This window comes from Poecilia latipinna, unplaced genomic scaffold, assembly GCF_001443285.1.
Source record: "Poecilia latipinna isolate Pla-1442-1.1 unplaced genomic scaffold, P_latipinna-1.0 Scaffold20, whole genome shotgun sequence".
Classification (NCBI taxonomy): domain Eukaryota; kingdom Metazoa; phylum Chordata; class Actinopteri; order Cyprinodontiformes; family Poeciliidae; genus Poecilia; species Poecilia latipinna.
This window is the reverse complement of record NW_015112636.1, coordinates 408,870-430,920: the sequence shown is the minus strand read 5'-3', so window position 1 is coordinate 430,920 and position 22,051 is coordinate 408,870. Positions and strand designations below refer to the sequence as shown.

General features: G+C 41.6%; 1 protein-coding gene across 5 annotated transcripts in view; it reads right to left on the bottom strand.

Moving 5' to 3' along the window:
* Positions 1 to 22,051, bottom strand: part of spns2 (SPNS lysolipid transporter 2, sphingosine-1-phosphate) — a 93,555-nt gene that overhangs the window by 27,677 nt on the left and 43,827 nt on the right. For all 5 annotated transcript variants that reach the window (XM_015035359.1, XM_015035346.1, XM_015035343.1 and 2 more), the window contains exons 4-9: positions 14,945 to 15,081; positions 10,847 to 10,998; positions 7,874 to 7,940; positions 4,706 to 4,848; positions 3,308 to 3,460; positions 2,340 to 2,529 (exon numbers count right to left, since the gene is read on the bottom strand). In XM_015035359.1, coding sequence (XP_014890845.1) covers positions 2,340 to 2,529; positions 3,308 to 3,460; positions 4,706 to 4,848; positions 7,874 to 7,940; positions 10,847 to 10,998; positions 14,945 to 15,081 — 842 coding nt within the window. The remainder of the gene's footprint in view (positions 1 to 2,339; positions 2,530 to 3,307; positions 3,461 to 4,705; positions 4,849 to 7,873; positions 7,941 to 10,846; positions 10,999 to 14,944; positions 15,082 to 22,051) is intronic.

The window sequence follows — 22,051 nt, the reverse complement described above, 5'->3', positions numbered from 1 at the left end:
GGGAAACGCTCTGGCGCTGCGATTTCAAATTACGTCCCTTCGGAATAGACAGAGCGAGTGACCTCGGACTGCAACACTGTACGTGCGGCTAGTTTCGTTCCTGGCCGCTTGAATCATAAACACACCTAGAGAGGTTCGGTTGCGGTGGAATCTCATGTATCTGCACCGCCTGGTTTCATCTGAACCGCTTTAACACGGCCGACTGATGTGTGTTTCCTGCCGGGGGATAACCCCCTCTCTCTCCTTTGCTCCCTCTCCCTCCTGCCCGTCAGAGCGCCAGATCTGCAGTACAGCGCAGAGAGAGAGAGAGAGAGAGAGAGAGAGAGAGCGCGATCCGGCAGGGTTCCGACAGCCGAGACGTCAGACGGGTCCGCCCTGAGGCCGACGCGCGTTGAGAGGAGCCGAGTCTCGCCTTGACAACAGCTGCGAGGGGTCGGCGGGCCTCGGCGGCCCAGCGCCGTTGGTTCCACGCCGTGTCACGCCTTATAACGCGACACATCTGTCAGCTCCTCGCAGTGAAACCCGAATCGCTCGCTTACAACCGCTGCAGCGTGCGGCAATTTCCTACGGTTCAGCAGAGCATCGACGCCAGAGGTGAAGTCGCACGTTGCGAGCTGTTCGTCCTAATCGAGGCGCAGCGTTATTTCTGAGCCAAACGATCTGGGCGCGATTAGCCGAATATTGCCCCTTTGTTGCACCTGACTTCTTATTCCTGTCCGTCGGGATGAGCTGGGGCCTATTTCTGCTACGCAGCGAGTGTATGAAATTGAGTCGGACAGACGTGCGGCCGTGAAATGAGTGTGGATACGTCTGTAGCTGGAGTCTAATTGGCTGAGTCATGCTGCTGTCAAACACCTGATGAATGTGCACCTTTGACCCAATGGGAGTTCATAAAAATCTTACTTCGTTAAATCCAAATTATTATTCATTTCAGCCGTTATTTAATATTTGGGAACTAAATTGGAAGTTGCGAGACGGCTGCCGTATCTTTTCCGAAGCCGCTGAATGCATGCAGGCAAGCAGCATAACACTGCAGTGCTGCTGAAAAGGTTTTAAATTATGCATTTCAACTTTCCTTTTATCATTTCAACCGTCGCATACAGTGGCTCCAATAGCTGCAGTTGTCAGAATGGCTTTAAAGTTTATGTGAGTTGCTTGGATTCAGAATATAGATTTGGTTTTGGAGCGTAGGATTGAGGTCGGAGGTGTTTCCAAAGCTTCATGTCGGCTTTCTTCATTCATTCCAAAGACGGTTTGTATGTGTTTGGGCTCAGTGTCCTGTTGGAACACACTGCTGCATGCAATAGACCCACAGCATGACGGTGCCACCATCGTACTGGACAGCTGCAACAGCGTTCTTAGGTAGTCTGCCGTTGACTTCTCTGAACATATTCTTGTTCGTGTGGAGTGTCTCAAACTTCAATACTATAAAGAAAATAATGGAGTACGCTCTAAAGCAAGGTCTATGTTACAAAAAACACATTTAAATAAACGCTGCCAACTCAAATATAAAAAACTGGAAACATATGGGGACGTTTTTCCAAACAGTTGTCAGGGTATATGCAGAGTATTGGGGCAGTAGATCAAATTTCAAAAAGCCACAATAAATTTAAGCCACAGGGCTAAGTTTTGATTTGAAATCCTTAAAGTTGTTTGTTACATCATAACTTGTTCCTAGAAAATGAGATGTTCTACCTTTAAAATCCCCAAATTAATATAATATTCATTCTCACGAGCACCTAGAAAAAAAAAAAAAGCTGGGGAACAATGAGCGACTCGACTTTCTAAGGTCGGCCACGGCCTGTCATTTAGGAAGTCTGTTTCTCTGACAGGCATGGGAAAATATTTCCCAGACATGCAGCTATAATACCGACCAACACCTTGAGGGTCATTTCCTACTCCTTTGTAAGTGATAAGAACAAAATATTGTGTGCTTGCTAAGGCCAGACTGGATTGTTCCGAAGCCGTGATCGAGAAGTGGCACCCTTTCCTGCTCCACAAGGCTGTCGCACCGAGAATGTCGTGCTGATGTGTTCAATAGATTAGCCACAGCTAACTGCAGCAGCTAGCCGAGGTCACGCTGCAGCTAACCTGCGACTGACACCAGTCATTACGCGGAGCAGCTCTCTGCCCCGGGGGCCTGAGAAGAACTGGTGTCACTCTCGGTGTCCTCTTACAACTTTATTCAAACCTCAGTAGGCTTTTACACCTGCTAGGCTGCTCTCAGGACTGTCACTTTCAGCGTTCTGGCCCTGAGGTGAAACACCGTGACTCACGTTTCACTCTGTGGGAGGAGGGGACGCCGTTTCTGTCAGAGTAAACGAGAGAGATAAACTTACATAAGCTCCATGGATGCTGTTCTTGGCCACGACGAAGACGAGGCAGATGAAGATGGCAGAGCCCATCATGCTGATGGCGCACACCAGGGGGTCAGCCCGCGCCGTCCTACGGCGAAAGAAGCGCGTGGCGCCGGCCCCGATGACCACGCCCAGCAGCCCCGTCACGCAGGTGATGGCCCCGAAGATGAGGCTGCAGGAAACAACCATGAGTAAGGTTAGGTGAGGGTGCAATGCAAGCGTTGATGCGTTTAAGCTGCCTAGACAAAAGAAACCAAGAGCTACGGTAGAGAGGGCTGCAGCTAAAGGTTGTTTCAGTAAATCGACTGTCCTCTGTGCTAATCGCTCAAATAAAACTCCACACATTCTGCAGATTTTTAACTTAAGCATTTAAAAGGTGCAAATAAACAGGTAATTCAATTCCTGTTGTAAGTAAGAAAATGAACATCGTATTGTCTAAAATGCAACAACTCAGCATTCCTTAAGCAATCTCTTGATTATTTGTGGCAACAGATGCATCTGCAGCTCAAAACTACTTCTAGCATCAACATGTGCAGAGCTCGGCCCGTTCTGCTCGACGTTTTATCACTACAGTGTAGGGCTGATCTGATGATTAGTTTTTGATTAACCAACTAACAACTGGACAGCAAAGATGAAGCTAAAACTTTGCCGTTCGAGAAATTCTGAGCAGAACATATTTACAGAAAAAGATTTCTTTTTTATGTCAAATGCAAAATGTATATATTTTTGTACAGTTTTTGCTTAGTTAGTACTTCGATTATGTTTTATTTTCTTTTTGTGAGTCTCCAGTTAACAATTAATCATTTCACTAAACTAGTTGACGTTTATCTCAATAATCTTCATCAGGAATAATCCCACTAATCATTAGGATAGGTAGATCCTACAGTAGCGCCTGTAGGTATTTTACTCGTAGCGGGAGTCGAACAGAAGCCTCTCCACTGACGTCTCACCTGTCTCGGCTGCTGCAAACTTTTTTGGTGCAGGCTTCGACTTCCTTCTGCACCACCTGCGCTCGGAACAGGTAGATGGGAATCAGCATTCCAAACGCGCCCGTGGCAAAGGACACGGCTGCTGCCGCCAAGGACGAGAACACGTAGCTCCGGCTGGCGGGGAGGAAAACACAAAAATCACACGGGTCAGAGGAAGACAAAATAAACTAAGCTCCTGTTACACTTTATACAGCACCAGGCTTCCTTATCGCTCCAATAATATTTGGCCAACATCCTTATGATGCAGCTCCAGGGAAATATCTGCATCTACAAGTAGATTGTTACCCTGAGACGAGCTTTAATCTCAATTGGACCTCAAAATAATATGTTTAATTTTCTAGTAGAGATTAATGTGTGCACATGTGATGTTCCAACACGTCACCATGGTTACACTGATCCAGACAGTCACATATTAAAGCAAATATGAATTATATGCATCAAGCCACTGCTTCGTGGCAGTTCTTCATGTTATGCAGACATTTTGATATTTCTGGAAAGCTGCTTTATAAAAAAAAACAAAAAACGACACACTTATTGTTTTGTTCTGGACTCTCATTAAAAATAGATATGATGATAAAAGACTGGTAATAAGTTTTATATTTGAACTGCCCCGTTGGGAGGTTGGCAACAGAAACATTTTATTTCGTTTTCGATCGGTGAATGCACCATAAATAAGCTCCACCGGATTATGCTAACTACAACACTCTTTGGTGTAGAAGTTGTTACAAAGAAAAGAAGACTGTTTTCAGCATCAGAAAGAAGAAGTACAACAAGGATGCTGTTCAGCGAGGATTTTTGCTCATGCTTTTTTTTTTTTTACTTCTGGACAGTTGTGATGATACGTAACTGTGGCAACAAGGTATTATTTATTATAAGATGCATGTATGATAGTCACAAAATGCAAATTCCCTTCTTTGATTGAATTAAATTTTAATTAATCACAACTGAATTGACTGGTATTGAATTGAAATTAAGTGCAGGAATGCAAGAGGAAATGTTGGCAATTGTTTCGAAGTCTCACAATTCAGGTAACGGTCAGCTTAGAAAACAGAGATTCAGTGATTTTTATTAGTAATCAAAAAAAAACAAAAAAAAAACACAAATTCTGCTAATTATACGAATCGTTGAGATACTAAATACAGCTTTAAATGTAAACTGTGTAATAACTTCATCTTATTTTAAAATAAATTGAAATCCCTGTTAATTTTGGAATGAGAAATCGGTCACAAAAATCTCTAATCGGTGCTCATCTGCTGTCACGACAGTCGCCGATTAACCAGCTCCTCCATCCAAAACATCCAACCAAAACCAACGCAAGCAATCGAAACCCCCCCAGTGCACGACGGTGCAAAGCCTTACTTCTTGGTGAGGGCCTTCATGTCGCTGAGCCACGAATGGGAGTGGGAGATGCGTCCTTCCATCTGATCCGCGCTGCCTCTCTTCGGGTCAGGCACAAAGAGCAGGATCAGAGCGCCCACGGTGACGCCCAGGAACGGGGACACCTGACGAGACGAGAAATCAATCGGTCAGTGCGGTTCACAGAGAGACCCTGTGTGGGCTGTGATCATGCTAACACACGGCACCCGGAGCCGTTTCGTGGGGAGGGGGTGGAGGGGGGACAAAGAAGTGTGTGTGTGTGTGTGTCTGCACTGCTGTTTGCCGATACGCCTCACATCTTATACAAGCCCTATGAAACTAAGAGCATTCCCTTCGCTCACTCTACTGGCACTCAGTGTGTGTGTGTGTGTGTGTGTGTTCCTGCATAGGCGTGGGTTGTGTACAGGAGACTAAACGAGCTTTCTGGCTTTGAAAGCTGCTTTGTAAGCAGGAGAGACTCTCGCAGGTGCCCATCTGCTGCGATCTTTACTGCCGTGCTTTCTGGCTCGTGTGATTGCAGGTTTGTACCCGAGCCGGTCTGTGTCTGGGAGACACAAAGACGAGAAGCCGGGATGGGATGTGTGAGACGGGATTTGTTTGAGTAATCCCAGCTACCAATAAGAGCGAAGGCAATACGTGTCGTGGGAAATTGATCTCAAGCGTTCGGCAGCTCATTAAAGGCCGTTATATTTTTATAGGTGCCGTTACCATACAATAAAGAAATGCATGTGAGGATTAAGCTACGATGCAACCTCTGTTCGTTGGAAATTGTTGATGTGCTTTCAAAGAATCTGATCTTCCCGAAGTGAAATATTGAATGTTTTTTTTTCTTTTTTTTTGCATTTTGTCAGGCTGAAATCACAATTTTTACGAGTGGGAGGAGAAAACCCATCGCTGCAAGAAATCAATAAAAAAGTTGTGTTTGAGGCTGTGTAGAGCTGAGGTACACTGAAAAAAGAGAATACAGCTTCAACTTAAAAGAAATGTCTTAATTAGTCAAATAATTGAGTGGAGTTTGTCTAACTTACTTTATTTACATTTGTTTAACTTGAAAACTTCATAAATAAACTCAATTTGATTCCTTTTGATGATGATGCTAAAATTAATCTTTTTGACCTACATGCAAATTGTTGTGTTGAAACAACAAACGGAAACTCAGTTAAGAAGAAGAAGAAGCTCCGATAGCAGCAAGTAAGTGTTTGTACAAAGTATTTAGCTAAATGAACATGAATGCCACACTTCCTTGTCACGGGGTGTGGTTGATGGTGGTGAGAATGAACGCAGAGACCCAGGTTGTGATGAAGATGATGATGAATTTAATGATGAAGGCTCAACAACAGTCCAGAACAGGCAGCACGGCAGAGAGTTAGCAGACAGCTAATACCGGTAGCAACTGATAACTGAAAAACAAGAGCTAAGCAAACCAGGACTTCACAGTTCAACTGGAGAGCTTCAACGTACAACTAAGACGTTAGTCGAGGAACACAGACAACAGGTGGGACTAAATACACTGGGAGGGTAACGAGACACAGCTGGGATCTATCTAGACCAGTGTCTCCCAACCCTGGTCCTCAAGGCACACTGTCCTACATGTTTTAGAGGTTTCCCTGCTTTAATGTGCCTCACTCAACTGATTGCAGTTCAGCAAACGCCTGTTAATCAGTCATCGATTGAAATCAGCTGGTCTGAAGCAAGGAAATACCTAAAACATGCAGGGCAGTGTGCCTTGAGGACCAGGGTTGGGAAACACTGATCTAGACAGGGAGGACAGGACATCACAGAGACTCACAGGGAACAGGATCACAATAAACACAGAAAAAACCCAAAAATAAACGCAGAAAACTACGGATCACAACAGTTCTTTACTTTTAGCTATTTCAATACATCAGTTGTCTTCCTTCTACTTCAATATGATGGACTACTTTGAGTTGGCCTATAAAATAAAAGGGTTTTGTTATTTTTGCCTTCACAGTTAATCAGTGAGACACCAGAAATCTGTGACCTTTGACCCGCAGTCCCACAGGACCCATTAGACACTTCCTGTTTGACGTAGGGCAATCGCACAAATTAGCAGACGATATATATCTATTTTTTTTTTTGTTGCCATTTCACTCCATTGACTTTTTCAGGAAGGTAGTTGGAACACACCGGACAAAAACAAAAGGAAGTGCTGCTACCTTTTTTTTTATTTTTTTTTATCTTTGTTTAAACAGGATATGGCCACACAGAAAACGTTTCATGTCTCGGTATTTGTCTTCCTCTGCATGCCACGCCGCTGATTAATCGGCTTTGAGATCGTTGTATTGGAATGTCATTGTGGTTGCGTTGGAACAAATTCCCCTCTCCATTACCCACTCCAATGTTTGTTATGTTTTTTAACGCCTCAGAGACACAAAAAACAAATGGAACTTCCTGTCCCCCAAGTCGTCACGTCCAGGATCGCTCTCCCGCTCGCTGAGAACGTTAATGCCTTCCTTTAAATGTTGGTCCGTTCGCAAGGAAACAAGGTCATAATTTGTTTTAGCGATTTTAAAAGCCGACGCTGAAGTCGACGGTTCCTGTGGAGTCTCGTTGGACCTTTCATTGGTCTTTTCCATTATGGCTGCTATTCCTTATGGAGCACTTCGGACGCAAGCGTTTTGCCTCATGCACTCAGTGGATTTTACGGCAGAGATAAATGCTCCTAAGTTAACACTAATCACCAGAATTCATGCGGTTTATGCGACAGTATCACCTTTTAATTTAACGGTTTGTATCACCAAAATAACACACGAAACAAACAAACCACTGACATAAACATATTGGCAAATTTGAACGCCTCATTTTAGTTTTGATCTCAACAGAAAAACGCTCAACACATCTGATGGTAAAATGTTTAGAAGTGCTTCTGCAGGAGGAGGGGGAAGTGACACTAATGATTGTGACAGTTGTTTGGCCTCTAACTTTATGTTGTGTCATTTTCCCAGTAAAGACGCAGCCAGGACGGACTCTGGATCCAGAAATAACCCCTGGCGTTTCTGTCTCCGCTGACCCCAGATCCATAACAAGTCCCCGCAGCCAATCAGAGACCCTTCGTCTGTATTTGTGGACATGTTTTTCCTCCCCCTCCCAACCTCCGGTGGCTGATGATGAAGATGACGATAAACTTACCCTTAATGCCCAGTGCCAGTCCTCAGCAGCGTCCTTGGCACCAGAGCCCAGGATGTAACCCAATCCGCTGCAGACAGGGGGAGGGAAGGGCGACACAAACATTGCACATTAGCAACAAAAGCCCACTCCATTTAACGCAATTATCTACAAAGAGCAAAGAGTTGACATGAGCCCGTCATTAGCATCACTTAAGCCTACGCTGCTCTCTTCCTGTCTGTAGGATCAGACGTGGGATTGATGTTAACACCAGCAGTCAGACGACTAGCAGTCGGTCTGTTTGTGGCTGCGTGGTCAGGGGGATGTAACCAGAAACTGCAGAAGCAAAACTGAATCTGAACTACAGAATTAAACTTTTAAGATTTTCTGACCACATGCAGACATTATTTTGGTTTTTATCACAGAGTAGAACACATTTATTGGCGTTCCTCCTTCAGAGTTTGGCAGTAACTAGTTACATTTACTCAGTTGCAGTTACATGAGTAATTTCTTCGCGTATTTACTGCACCTTTTGCTTTTACTTGAGGAATTTTAATATGACGTACTGGTACTTTTACATCTGGGTTGATTCAGCTTCGTGTTTCAGATCTTTACCTTATTAAAAGACGGATTAATGCCACATTTTTATTTATTCTCTGGTGTAAAATAGTTTAATATTTTAAAGAGCAAATGAACTGGTTTCCTAGGGTCTTTGGAAGGAACCCAGGCCCACAACATCACAGATCCTCCATCGTACCTAGCAGTGGGAATGAGGTGCTGGTCCTCTACGTTCATCCTTCGCTTCATGCCGTCCAGATCTGGAGCGATTGCTGCATATAATCTCAATCTCATCTGTTTAACTCCCAGTAGAGTTAATCTACCCCATTTACAAATGTTTTTGTTTGTTAACGGTGGGTGGGTCTTCATATCTGGCATGCTTTCTCAACAGCCTGCTGGCTCTAGATCGCATATATCAGTTGTCATGGAAACCCAGTGACCCTGAAGCTCCACAGCATTTTTCTTATTCTTTTTTTTTTTTAAATAGTGTTTGGTTTAACTTCCCTAAAACCTGTCCGGATGATTAATGTGCATTCTTTAACTCTATTTTATTGCAGGTGTGATGCCTCTGAGTGGGAGTTACTGTGTCTTACTGCAACAACATGGCAACAGATCAATGATTAATAGCAGCCAAGACCTCAGGAGGACTTTCTTATCAATAGCCGCAGATCATCCTTAACCGGATTTGCACACGCTCAAAAGGAAAACACTGAAGCTGTTTATGTGTGTGTTTCCAAGGTTAGCCCACCAAAAATAACAGAGCAGTGTAAACTTTATCCAGGCAACACGCAGTATTTCCAGTGAGTGACTAACGGCCTGTCTTATCAGAGTCAACTCAGAGCGCACGTTTGGAAAGTTCAGCACTGTCGATAAAACCCAAGCCTGAAAAAAATAAATAAAAATTAATAAATAATAAAATCACACTCCCAACGATCGCACAAATAGGGGAGCCGAGACTCAAGGAAAAACAAGGAAAACGGCGGTAAAGTCAATTTCCTTTGAATCTGATCTGATTCCTCGGGTCATTTCCTGGAAACAGCCCGAGCACTTCAGTAAAAACAAACAAGTGGGAGACTGGACGGGAGGTTCGACGGCTCGTTTCTGAAGCCAAGCCTTTAAACTTCTATTGTTTGCACCGCTGGGCAGCTTACAGTGACCAGGACGCTAAGGGGAGCAACGACACGACCACTTGGAGGGCAGCTATCTCTCCTGTCTCATTGTGTCCTATTGGGATCTAAGAACTGATGTTTGCAGTGAAGGAAATCAGTTATGTAACGGCTTACCTCCGCGTTTTTAACTGGAAATAATCTAAAGTGACAGGTTATGTAATTACAGAATTTATCACCATGAGGATGTTTATGATGCTAGAGAAACTGCAGCACGTCTGTCCTTCCTAGTAAGGGACTGAGCGTGCAGGAGACAGTAAACAACCTGCATGTTGCAGCTCCGACTCGTTGTTGTGCACTGAGAGACTCAACTGACTCCCAGGATCCAGCACATTTCATAATTTGGCTTCATTTCTTTTCTGAAAAAGAAAAGGCTTTGGATTTGTGCTGATTAATGCGTCATACTCCCATACCTTCACATTAAACCTAAAAAAACTACAAAAATATTTAAAAAATAGCCTCCATTGAAGATTTTCCTATTGCAGCATTACACAGCTAACAGCCAGGATTCGATTTTCTTGCCATGAAAGTGTTTTGAGTTCAATATCCAGTGTTTCCCCCAGTGTATTATAAGCTTGGCGGGCCACCAGGCTTTACTTATGCCAGGCTACCAGCATTGCTTATTTTTTAAAGTCTTTTTTAAAATGTTTGCATTTCTTAAGACTTTATAGTTGGTGTTCAGGTGTTAATCTTACAATCTTTCAATAACACATGATTATCAAGAGATATTTTCAAATTTCCTGTCAACTTTAAACATTTTTTTTAACTCAAAAACATGGCGGGCCGCTGGACGAATGACTGCTGAGCGCCTCAACCACTGGGCTTAGCAAGTTTTCTGTGTGAAACCTTGAATATCTGATTAAATAATTACAAGTTCAGACCTACAATTTAGAGTTTTTGCAGCATATTGAATCCATTGCAATATGTGCGTCTCAATAACTTAAAAATATCACGATGCAGTTGAATGTTTAATTAAAACATTTTAATTCCATTAAAATCCAAGAATTTTAATGGAAAATTGGGTGTAGGAAAAAGGTGTACAGCTAACAAGGTAACACCGGTTAGCTGCATGTTGAGGTTAAAGTAGGTTGAAAACTCTGGATTAAGCAACATTTTCATGGGGGAATGTCCTGTAAAGTTCCTATTTTTTTGTATTTTTCTTATTTTTTTTAAATGTTGACTCTGTAAGAGCTTCACTTTCTGACTTGGATTGATGGGGGGGGGAAACAGTTGCACTGTTTCATCATGTACCAATTCGCCGCGATGCACTTACTATCCCAGCGGGATGGCCAGGTAGAAGACGGAGAGCATCATGGTGCGGCTGTTGCTTGTGTACAGGTCTCCTATGATGGTGGGAGAGATGGCGGAGTAGCTGGACTCGCCGATGCCCACCAGTCCTCTGGAGAGCACAAATAGCCAGTAGTACTGCAGAGAAAACAGGAGGAAAAGAAGCAGAAAGAAAAACTAAATCAATCGATGAGCCCTGTGGAGCACAGCAGGTAATCTGTCTCTCTGAACACAATGTCAAACAAAACACATCTTTCATCTTAAGACTTTTTCCACCTCCAAGCTTTCTTCCTAAGCAAATTCTTTATAACGTTTTGTATACGTACTGTAACTTAAACCATAAAAGTTAGCTTTTTTTAGTGTTTTAGTTACAACATTAAATCTGCTAAATTGTACAAATTAAGTGTAAATAAGTACAAACTCGACTTTTCAGAGACAGACTCAACAGAATACATTTTTTCAATAACTCTCGCCTTGTGATGCTTTGGTTTCTCCCTCCACACCAACATGGGTTCAGTTTAAAACATTAATCAGCCCGACTGCAGATTTTTTTTATTTTTTTAATTATGAAAATGTAGAATATTACACAAGTACTCCTTCGACACAAACCTGTGACATTAAAATATGATTTCATGCAGTGGCAAACAGCGACACTTTATCTGATGTCGGGTGTCACAAAATGGAGAAAAAGGTGAAGAGTTTTAAAAGCTTCTTATTCATAGGAACCTGCGTAGGTAGCTGGATTGTCAACTGTTTCCATAGCAACCACTATTCACAGAATGTAGGTTTCCATGTCTGCCTGCGAAGCTGCGAAGAAATCTCGTCCCCCCCTTCTGTGTGTGTGTGTCCCCCCCCCCTCACACACACACACACACCGTGAGCTGACGCAATATCACACACTGGTAATAAAACATATCTTATGTTTTACTACCAGTGTGTGAACACTGGTTGAACACCATTATACAGCGCCTTGTGTCCATTAAAAACTGTCTGATTAATCTTCCACTGCTCTCAAACTTAGCACAGTGTATTTTTATGTCCTCTGTTGACACTTGTTGTGACACCAGGTGTCCGCTATGTGATGAGGGACAAACGTGGCAGCAGAGTAAGAAGCCTCAGAGCTGACCTGAGTTCCCAGCTGACACCTCAGGCTTTTGTGCTGGTTGAAGTCCGGGACACGGGGTCATGAGGTCGCTCTCAAAGAGACGGCAAACATTCTCTAGTGGCTACACTGTACACACCCTCTTGTAAAACGACACTCAAGAGATTCCCCTCTACAGCCCGTAGAGCCCCTCTGCTGTTGTAGTCGAGTGTGTTGTTGTCACTGATAAATGTGCACAGGTTTTCAAGGCAGCTTTTACACCAATGGGGTTTGTATTACTGAATTTGAGTGCTTGTGAGAAATACCCCACCTAGCTCTCACCGCTGCAGCTACAGCTGCGTCTGGGTGCTTGAAAAGATTCATGCGCGATCTATTTTCTTCCTTCAGTGGCCCGGTGTTTAGTGGAATCATGATGGCAGCTTTTGTTGTGTGGTTCCAGCCACACCATATCATCGGGGTTTGGACCAAAAATGCTAGCAGCACACCAAAGAGCTCCGAATGATGCCAGAAAACGCCACAAATATTTGGCTTGGAAATTGTTAAAGTGACTTCACAACAAAGACTGACTTCAAAGATATGAAAGAAAAGGTTTATAAAAAAAAAAAGTTTAATTATTGTTCTTTTACAAACTTAAACTTAGCTACATTCTAATAAGCTAAATGAAAGGAAATGCTAATAAGCTACTTGCTAATATGAGTTCTGTGCTTTTCGGACAAATGTTTGTCAAATGTTTTCAGGTTTGTTATGTTCACTGGAACCTTTGACATAGTAATATCAGCTACATGCTAGTATGCTAATATGAGCTAAATGCTAATATGAGATTCATGCTAGCTTGAGCTACTGGCTTATATTTGAACAAACGTTTAACAGATAAGCAATAGGTTCACTATGGTCACTGGAATCTTTTTCTGGCGTCTCTTGTTATTTTGACTTTTATCAATATTTTATTCCTATTTTAATTATTCTTTTCCCAGGAATTCTCTTTTACAAGGGCAGATGAACTATGACTTTATAAAACAAGTGGACATTGACAAAAAATGTTTAGATCTTTCATTAACCCTTTTAGAAGAACTCACTCGTTCACTTGACTACTTAAAACTACAAAGGTTTTGAATGATATTTTAATATTTTATTCAAGTTTACTTTTCAAATAGTTTCTTCTCGTTAGTTTAACTGCAGCACTTTGAAGCTACAGCTAACTCCATTAAGTATAAACGTGGATGGTCAAGCAGTGATTTAAAATCAATATGTTTTGTTAACATACATTCCACTTGCATTAAGTCTCACTATCACAGTGTATAGATTCTTAAATTTGGATTTAAAAAAAGAAAGAAGTTAGAATACAATATATTGTCGTTTTCAACTAAAAATATTCAGTTCTTTTACCTTTTTGTTCATCTGCAGCCTGCCGTATCAACCTGCCCTGGTTTACTGCAGGCTGCACCTCTCGTCACTAGCGTCGCCCTTATCTGTTCAGCCTTCTGTATAGAGGCGCTTCAAATGATTCACCTACGTTTGACCTCTCAATCTGTGTTTAATTAGCACATTTTTATATTTAGCCCATTTGGAAAGGGAAAAACAAACTCCTTATAACCTATTTTAGTCACAAATAGTTTGAATCACAACAAGCCTCAAGAGTGTTTTTGGCAGTCAAACTGCCGGCTATTAAACAATAAAATCTCGGTGAGCAAAATGCTGTCAACTCCCATAAAAGAAGAAACACGACAGCTTAAGAAGTTGTCCTTCTCACATTTCATTTAACATCCTTTGAAATGCGAGTTAACGAAACTAATCTTGGATTCTAACGAAGAAAGACAAAAACTGCAGAGAAAAATGAGAGCAAACTGAAGAGGTGCAGATTGCTGCACGACGAGGTGTTTCGCTGCATGCCTCGCAGCCGGGCGCGTGGAGCGGCAGATGTGTTTCTAATTACAGAAAAGTGATCGTTTTAATTGCAACCCACTGCATTCGTGCAGAAAACCGTGTGCCGTCGGTGGACTTCTGTTACATAAGATCCGGACTACAAATCTGCCTGCAAAACCAAGCAGAAAATAAAATAGCCTGCAGTCTCCTAAATGCGTAATAACAGGCATCAGTTATAAGTGGTCGTTAACATTTCCTTACATGACATATATTCCATCCCTCAGTGGCTTGGTGCGGTTACGTAACAGGTAACCAGCCTCGTCTTATTTGACTGGCACAAGCTTGCCCACGCTCTGCATCCTATATGACATCTGTCAGAGGGGAAGAGACCCTTGACAAAAGCAGTCAGGCCTTATTTTCTTGTTGTTCGTCCCTCAACGGGCAAGAGCCTGAAATTTTAGCTCCGAGTGGATGAGTCTGAGGAGGATTTCCGTCAAAGTGTGGCCTCCTGAGACCGTCCACCATCTCTGCGCTTTCACTCCCGTCCACAAATGTGAAGAGCCTCGGCAGCGAGCCGGCTTACTCGCCAGAGACACATCGCTGCAGGACTCCGTAATGCTGCTTTGCAGATGTGTAGTGCGCTGCGTTAACGTAACTAACTCGGCCCTTAATGCCACATATCCATTTCTGCACAGATTCAATCTGGGGTGAACATCAGGCCTACCTAGCTGGACCATCCACACATTTATTGGGCAATGAAACGGAACGGCCTTATCTTCCGCAAGACTGTAATGGATACAACTCTGAGGGATGACCCTTCATTAGCTGACTGGCTGGCAGCCAGTGAGATAGAGAGAGGAGGACAGCGAGGGAAGGCTGCAGACTTAAAGAACGTCTTCAAAGGCGAAGCTGGCGTCTGACTTAACGAGCGTGTCATTTCATCACGCTTGCCTTAACGTCGAGCATATCCAGATCACAACAGACTAATTAGCCCATCACTGTCCGGGGGGAAGACGTCTGACAGAGCGACGCTGGGGGTGGGGGAGAGAAGGGAAAGGGGGGGGGCTTCCCGGCTGCCGCTGACCGGCGGTTTCCGTGAGAGCGGGAGCTACGCCGTACCTCTTTGCCGATGAACGAGCTCAACAGGGTCACGGTAGACCAGAAGAAAATGCCACAGCTCAGGATGACCTTTCTGTTGAAGCGGTCGCCCAGGTAACCAAAGATGGGAGCAGCCACCATGAAGCTGCAGATGAAGACTGTGGAGGGAAAGAAAGGAGACGTTACTTTGGCTACAGTCGAGGAACTAGAAATGACAGGCATTTATTATTTACCGCTGTCCGGTAAATAATGCTGTGCTGTCTGGCACAGCAACTAACCGAACAGTTCAGTCAAAAAGAACTTGACTGAACTCTGTGTGTGGCGATATGAAGTAGAAAATAACAGAGCTGCTCCTCCCCCACTTCTTGCTTTGCACTGGTAGCTAGAAGAAGCTCACTACACATTTTCTTGACTCATAAAAAGGACATATTTGGAAGTTTCTGGTCACTTGCAACAAATAAAAACATTCAAACTAAAAGAGGACGGTAGCCTGATGTATTGGCCACTTAAGCTCTTTTTATACATTACAAATATATTAAGATGTGCAAATAAGCAAAAATTTCAGTTCCTTTTTCTTAAGAAAAATAAAGATTGTGTTGCCTAAAATGCAATAACAAAGCATTCCTTTAGTGATGATTTTCAGCAAAGGATGCATCTGTAGCTAATAAAAATAAATAAATGTTCTAACATCAACATGTGAGAAGCTGAGCCCTTTCTGCTCGACTTAACATCAACAGTGTGGGGCTGATCTGCTGATTACTTTTTGGATTAACCGAACAACAATCGGTTAGCAACAGGTGCTTCATAGATTTTTTATTTTTATTTATTTATTTTTTTTACCAAATTCGAACCAAGTGAAACTAAAACCATGCTACTTGAGGAGTTCTGGGTAGAACATATTTACATGTTTTTTTTTTTATCTTAAAAATGAAATGTGCATATTTTGTGTAGAGTTTTGGCTTAATTACTGCTCTGAGTGTGTTGTTCTTTCAGTAAATTGCCTTTTTAACTAATCTGATTACTAAATTAGTTAACGATTATTTAAATAACTGATTAATCATGATTAATCTAATAGTTCCTAATGTTGATTTTATTCTATAAAGAGTAAAACCAGCAAAAAAACTTCAAATTTTTTGCTTAAATTCATGTATAAATTTTTTTTTTTAAATAAATGCATTAGATGACATAATCATACCTGCCATAACATTTTACAGCAGTGCAGCAGCAGTCAAAAATAACAGCTGGTTTTCTGTTTTAAGTAAGCGATTAGATGATGTCATGGCTTTTTGGTTAACGTTTAGGTGAAAACTGAGATATTTTCATCATACCGACAGAATCTCATACCAGCTTATGCCTGTGCAGGCGTTTTGTTGTGAAAGTCCCCTCCGAAAAATCCCAGCTGAGCTGAGCAAACTGTTTCCAGCTCCCTGGACGACCTATTAAGTCAGGACCGGTCCAGTTCGGATCAGCTGTGAGACAGCGGCGCGCCAGAGACACTGACAAGGACTGCCAGAGGACGCCCCTCACAGGGATCACATTATACTTCACCTACACTTATTACGAGTACCTCAGCATGAGAGCATTAAACGCAGAGCACTGATAAGACCATTTGCGGGCGATTAGATTTATGAAGACAAACGGCGGCGATAAAAATGAAGCGTCCCAGAGACGCAGCCTCCCGCAGCAGCCCCCTTAAGGAGTCACAGGGTGAAAAAAGAGACAGAATCAGGCTCCAAGTGTCACCATCAAACTAAATAAAGAGAGCAGCGGACAGGTTTTCAAGGGGGGATCTGGGAACATGTCAGGGTTTAATGTAAAACAGCTGGAATTATAATTATTCAAACCAGATCTGAAGCCGTTTAAAGCGATACATCACACAGCAGCGGCGCTGCAGATGAAGAGGACCTCTGCTCCTGCTCCCCCATAAATAATTCCTGCCTTAATTTCCTACAAGCGAACTTATGTTTCAGTTAAACGAGCACAAGCGCTCCTCTTGGACAGCTACGCCCGTGTTGTGGAGGGGGCAACATATATGAAGAAGACCCAAACAGATGTAAGGAGTTTTAAAGCAGAGTTCAGGGGATTTTTTTTCTGTGTACGCGGAGCAAAAAAAAAAAGGGGCAGAAATGTTGCCCTTGACAGCGCCGGGGTAAACTGGGGAAGTGTTGTGTCACATCATCAGACTAAACATACAGAGGAGGAACGCAGAGGGACAGATGAGAGACCAAAATGAGGAGGAGGAGGAGGAAGGGTTGGGGTCTCGTTACATAAGATAGAGGCATCGCAGTCCCACAGCTGCTGAGTCCAACCCGCAGGATAACAGACAATAATCAGATTATAGAAGCTGTCGTTTTCAACATGCGATATTCTGGTGTAATAAAACAAAGAAGAGAAAGGATATCCATTTAAAAATCTATTTTTAGGAGAACAGTTACTTAATATAACAAAATCTTTTTATATAACATCGTGGCAGGTATTTGGATTAGTCACTGAACACTTTGACACTCATGGTATTCATGCAGCATTTCTTAGTTAAATAAGAAGAGTTGCTAATAAGCTCTCTGGGTTTATTAAAGGAATCAGATCAAATAAAATACTTTGTACCTTTTATAATATTTGCCTGTGTACAAATGATGTGTTTTTTTAAATCTACAAACATAAACAAAAACATACATTTATACTTTTGTATTATTCTCCAAAAGACCAAACTGCTTTCATGTTAAAGTCTTTGCCACTAAACTTGATTTAATCTATACGAAGCAAAAAAAAAAAAAAAAGAAAAGCTTATCCAAAAATAACTAAATAAAACAAGCAGGAGATACTACATTTATGTAAATACTAATACGTTTCATACCTTTTGGATAATTTATGCAAGAGATTTAAAAAAAAAAATCAGTTTTCAGCATTTGAGCTACTAAACACACAAAAAAAGACACCATGGTCCAATTTTGATCTGATTTATTGGGAGACAATAACATGATAGATATGAATCTACCCTTATAACATCAATGCTGTTATTTTAATGACAGAAAAATGTCATATTAGAGAACTGATATTAAAACAAACTGATATCTAATTTGGTTTAATAATATTTTTTACAGGACGTAGGGGTTGTGTTTGCCTTTAAAGGGTCGTTACGTAACAAGTATTGAGCAGCTATTGGACGTGACGTCTGGCTTTGTGTCCTCGTCCAAACCTTTTCTCAGCGTTTGCTGTCGACATTCATTAAAACACACTAAGTTTCAATGATCGTTAAAGTTCGCTGCTGAGTGACGGCCAGTTTTCTAAAATGATTTGTATCAACTCAGCCTGAAGCCACATCACTGCAGGAGATATCCCAGCTCACACACACATCCACACGCTTAATGGTGGATTCTGCAGTCAAGATGAGACATGGGAGAGATCACCAATCATACACCACCAGCTGGTCCACGTGAGTTTTAATGAGCTAGCCAAAGTTACTGTCAACAATATCAGATTTTTTGTGTTTTTCCTACTGGAAGTCAGTAAGAGGCACAAATGTCACCACGCACGAGTGTTTGCATGACTGCGCGTGTGTGTGTGTGTGTGTGTGTGTGTGTGTGTGTGTGTGTGTGTGGTATATCCTGTAATTTGTTGATTAGCTTTTCATTCTCTTGAGCCACATTATCACCTCATAACGATGTCATCACAGTCTAATCACATTCATCTTTCCTTAAACTGTATTATTTTCAGATTAAAAGAAGAACAGACTAAAGGGAAACAGATAAGGCCACATCTGAGTAACAAGGTGCCAAACCCAAGACAAAACAAATATTTTATATATATATATATATATATATATATATATATATATATATATATATATATCCAGTGTTGTTTTTTCACAACAACACTGGAAACTGCCAGTGCTTTCAATGTTGATTGGGAATAAATGTTCCACGTTTCGAAAGACACCTTGAATCCGGTGCAAAGCCACTATATGGCGCTATGATTTTATCATGTCGTTGAAACATGAATGCGCTTTTATCTCTCAAAGACTCTGAAGATCGGAGACGTATAAGCGAGCGACGGGCTCGCGATGAAAATGTTACGGTGTCACTAAAGAGCCTTAGTTGTACGTCGAGCCACAGCTAAGAGCTGGATTTAAACTCCTGTGACAGTAAAGAAAGCTCTCTTTTTATTAGCTACCATCACCCGTCATGAGAACTCAAAGGTTTTCGTTTAGATACCTAAATTGAAAAGAAACAGACACACCCTTCTAAAGAAAGAGCGTTCCTTCCTACATGGAATCAAACCAAAAGTTAACTAGTGAAGTTATCGTCTTTGGTCTCATTCCGGAGCGCCTGGAATGAGTGTTGAGACTGACAGTGAAGCATGTGCCCTGCACAAACACTCAGTAGGAAGTAGCATGTTGGTGAAAAATTTGCATTTAAAAAAATAAGTGACAGAAAGGTTGTTGTTTTTTTTGGAGGGGGGGCCTCAGAGACCTAAAACACATGTTTTAGGTCTCTGTTGTTAAGACAGTTACATGGCCTGTCTTTATGATGACAGGACCTGTAACAGACCAGGACCTGGCCCTGTCATCATAAAGACTCAGTAGGAAGTAGCGCCGCTCAAACTGACGCTAAACGATCACATCTGTGACCCTCTAAAACTGCTTAGCCTACTCAACTTTTCAAAGAGATAGTGAAGAATTTTTGAAGCAATTACAAAATTGTGACCTACTCTGAACTTCTTCAGTTTCATGTTGTGGTCTTCCTAGGATTAGATATTAGCTTTAGCCTCCAGAATCAGCTAATATAGACATGCACTAAATGAATAAAATGGCTGTCAATGACGTCTTCTTCCATATTTATTGTTGAATTCCTTTAGATTGAGGCATGATGTGTTGCTTTTTGAGGTGTTTAGCCTACTTCATGCTGTCTGACTGGTTTATAGGTCATGCAGTAGTCAGACCAAGGTGTGGCTAGTAAAACTGAACTTGCCTTTAAAAGACAAATGTAGTAAATCAGAGTTAATTCCGGATTTAACAAAGAGGGACATCACTTTTTCACGTAGGGCCAAGGTGGTTTGAATCGCTATTTGATTAAAATAAAAAAATAAAACCACACTTTGCATTTACTTGTGTTATCAGTCTAGTATTAAAATTACTTAGATGATCTGATTTATAACATTAGCTTGATGATCTCATTTAGGTGTGACAAAAAAAAAGCAAAAAACTTTTTTTTTAATCTTGTTAGAAAATGTATTGTTTACCTTTAACAAAGCTAATTAAGCATGTTCAGCAAAACAGGATTTCTAAATTCTCTTCACAATTCAGCTGTAAGGCCGTCCAGCATGGTTAAAGGTAACCTGGCCAGTTTTAAATTTCACATTCCTGAGTCATCTGTCATCTTGTTGCCGTTCCTTCATATTTTCAGCAGCGGAGCACAACGCAGCGGAAGAGATTAAGATCTTATTCTTACAAAAAGAATGTCGCAAATGCGGAGCAGGACGAGACGATACCTGGAATACAGTGAGTCAGAAAAAACAACTGTTTTTTTTTTCATAAGGAAATGATTAGACCATCTGGTTTGTGTTGAACGATTAATTTTGTCACAGCATGTAATATTACAACCATCAAACAAAGAGGACATGATTGTTTCCCATTGTGCATGTAAATAAACAGTGCAGTACTTATTTCTAGACGCAGTGGCACAAAACAAACGTGGAACGAGTTTAAGTGAGGACGCGGTGTTGGCGTGATGATGGAGACCAGTGACCTCACGTACCTCTCGGCGAACTGACTCAACTGTACACTGCAACTCAAACAAGCCCTACAGTATCAGCTCACATCCTGCCATTATCATTAGGCTTATGTAACAAACATCAGCCTCGCTATTAGCCTGAAAAAACACGCATTCCTCGCCTTTTAAAAGCCATTGTTTACAGGTCGTGACGAATTGGAAATTCCTCAGTGGTGACTCGAAAGGGATGTTTGGAGGTGAATTATTGTGCAATAATAATAATAATAATAATAATAATAATAGTAATAATCCGGTGGTAAATTTAGGGAGTACTTACTGTAACATTTGAAAGTTGTGTAAAGCTTTCCGGACAATGGTGTTTTTAATCGCTTAAGACTTTAAAGCTTGCGTAGAGCAAACAGGTTAATCATTTCAGGTAATGCAGAGAATAGCTGGACTCTCTCAGTTATGTACTTGTGACTATGCCTGAGTCATGTACAGGTAACATGACTCAGGCATGTTACCTGAAAGTGTCAGAAAGTTGCAGAACAGTAAAAAAAAAAAAAAGCCCTGTCTCACCATCCCTACAGATTTAATGAGATGCTAAAAACGTGCCAGCAAAATCCCCAACTTGATGCTGTTCGCTTCCATTCAGCTGGCTAAAAGAAAACTCATACATGTTTTCCTTTATTTACACGAAAAAAGAAAAAAAAACTGGTTAGAAAAAAAAACACAAACAGAGACAGTGTGGAAATAAAGGAGCTTCACCTGCAAGTCTTTTTTAATGAAACACTTTAAACAGTTAGCATTTTTTGTAAGCAGGCTAGCTGCATGAGCTAGCTAAAGCTAACTTGTCAAACTAGTTAGCATTGATGTTCTATACAATAAGTGTGTTTATTCTCTGTTTTTGTTTTAGTTCGTGTGTAAAATTACTGTTTTCCTATTTAAAAAGCAACAACTCTTCGTTCATATTTTTACATTTCAGTTCGAAACTGTTTTACTTTAAGTCGTCATACTGTGAGAATCTCGCGCCTTCCCGTGACAAAGCAACCCATTTTCAGTTTCACATTCACCTCCAGCGAAAAAGCCAAAAGAATGTTATTCAGATTCCTAATGAGATGCGGAGCATTTTTCTCACAGCCTCCATGCGAGTCAGTTACCTGGAAGGACGGACACCCGAGTCTGGTATTCGGGTGTAACATTACTGTGCAGCTGCAGCGACGCTAGTCACAGGTTAATTATCTTGTCAGCCCTGGCAAAGGGACAAGACGGAGAAAAGAGGACGAATGAAAGCAGCAGTTTGCTGATGCTGATAGGCAGACTCAGCTGCAAGACGCTTAAAAAAAAAAAAAAAGCTAATTAGAGCTAGATATGCCACCTTCAATTTTAATAACTAATCACTGTTATTATTTATTATCCA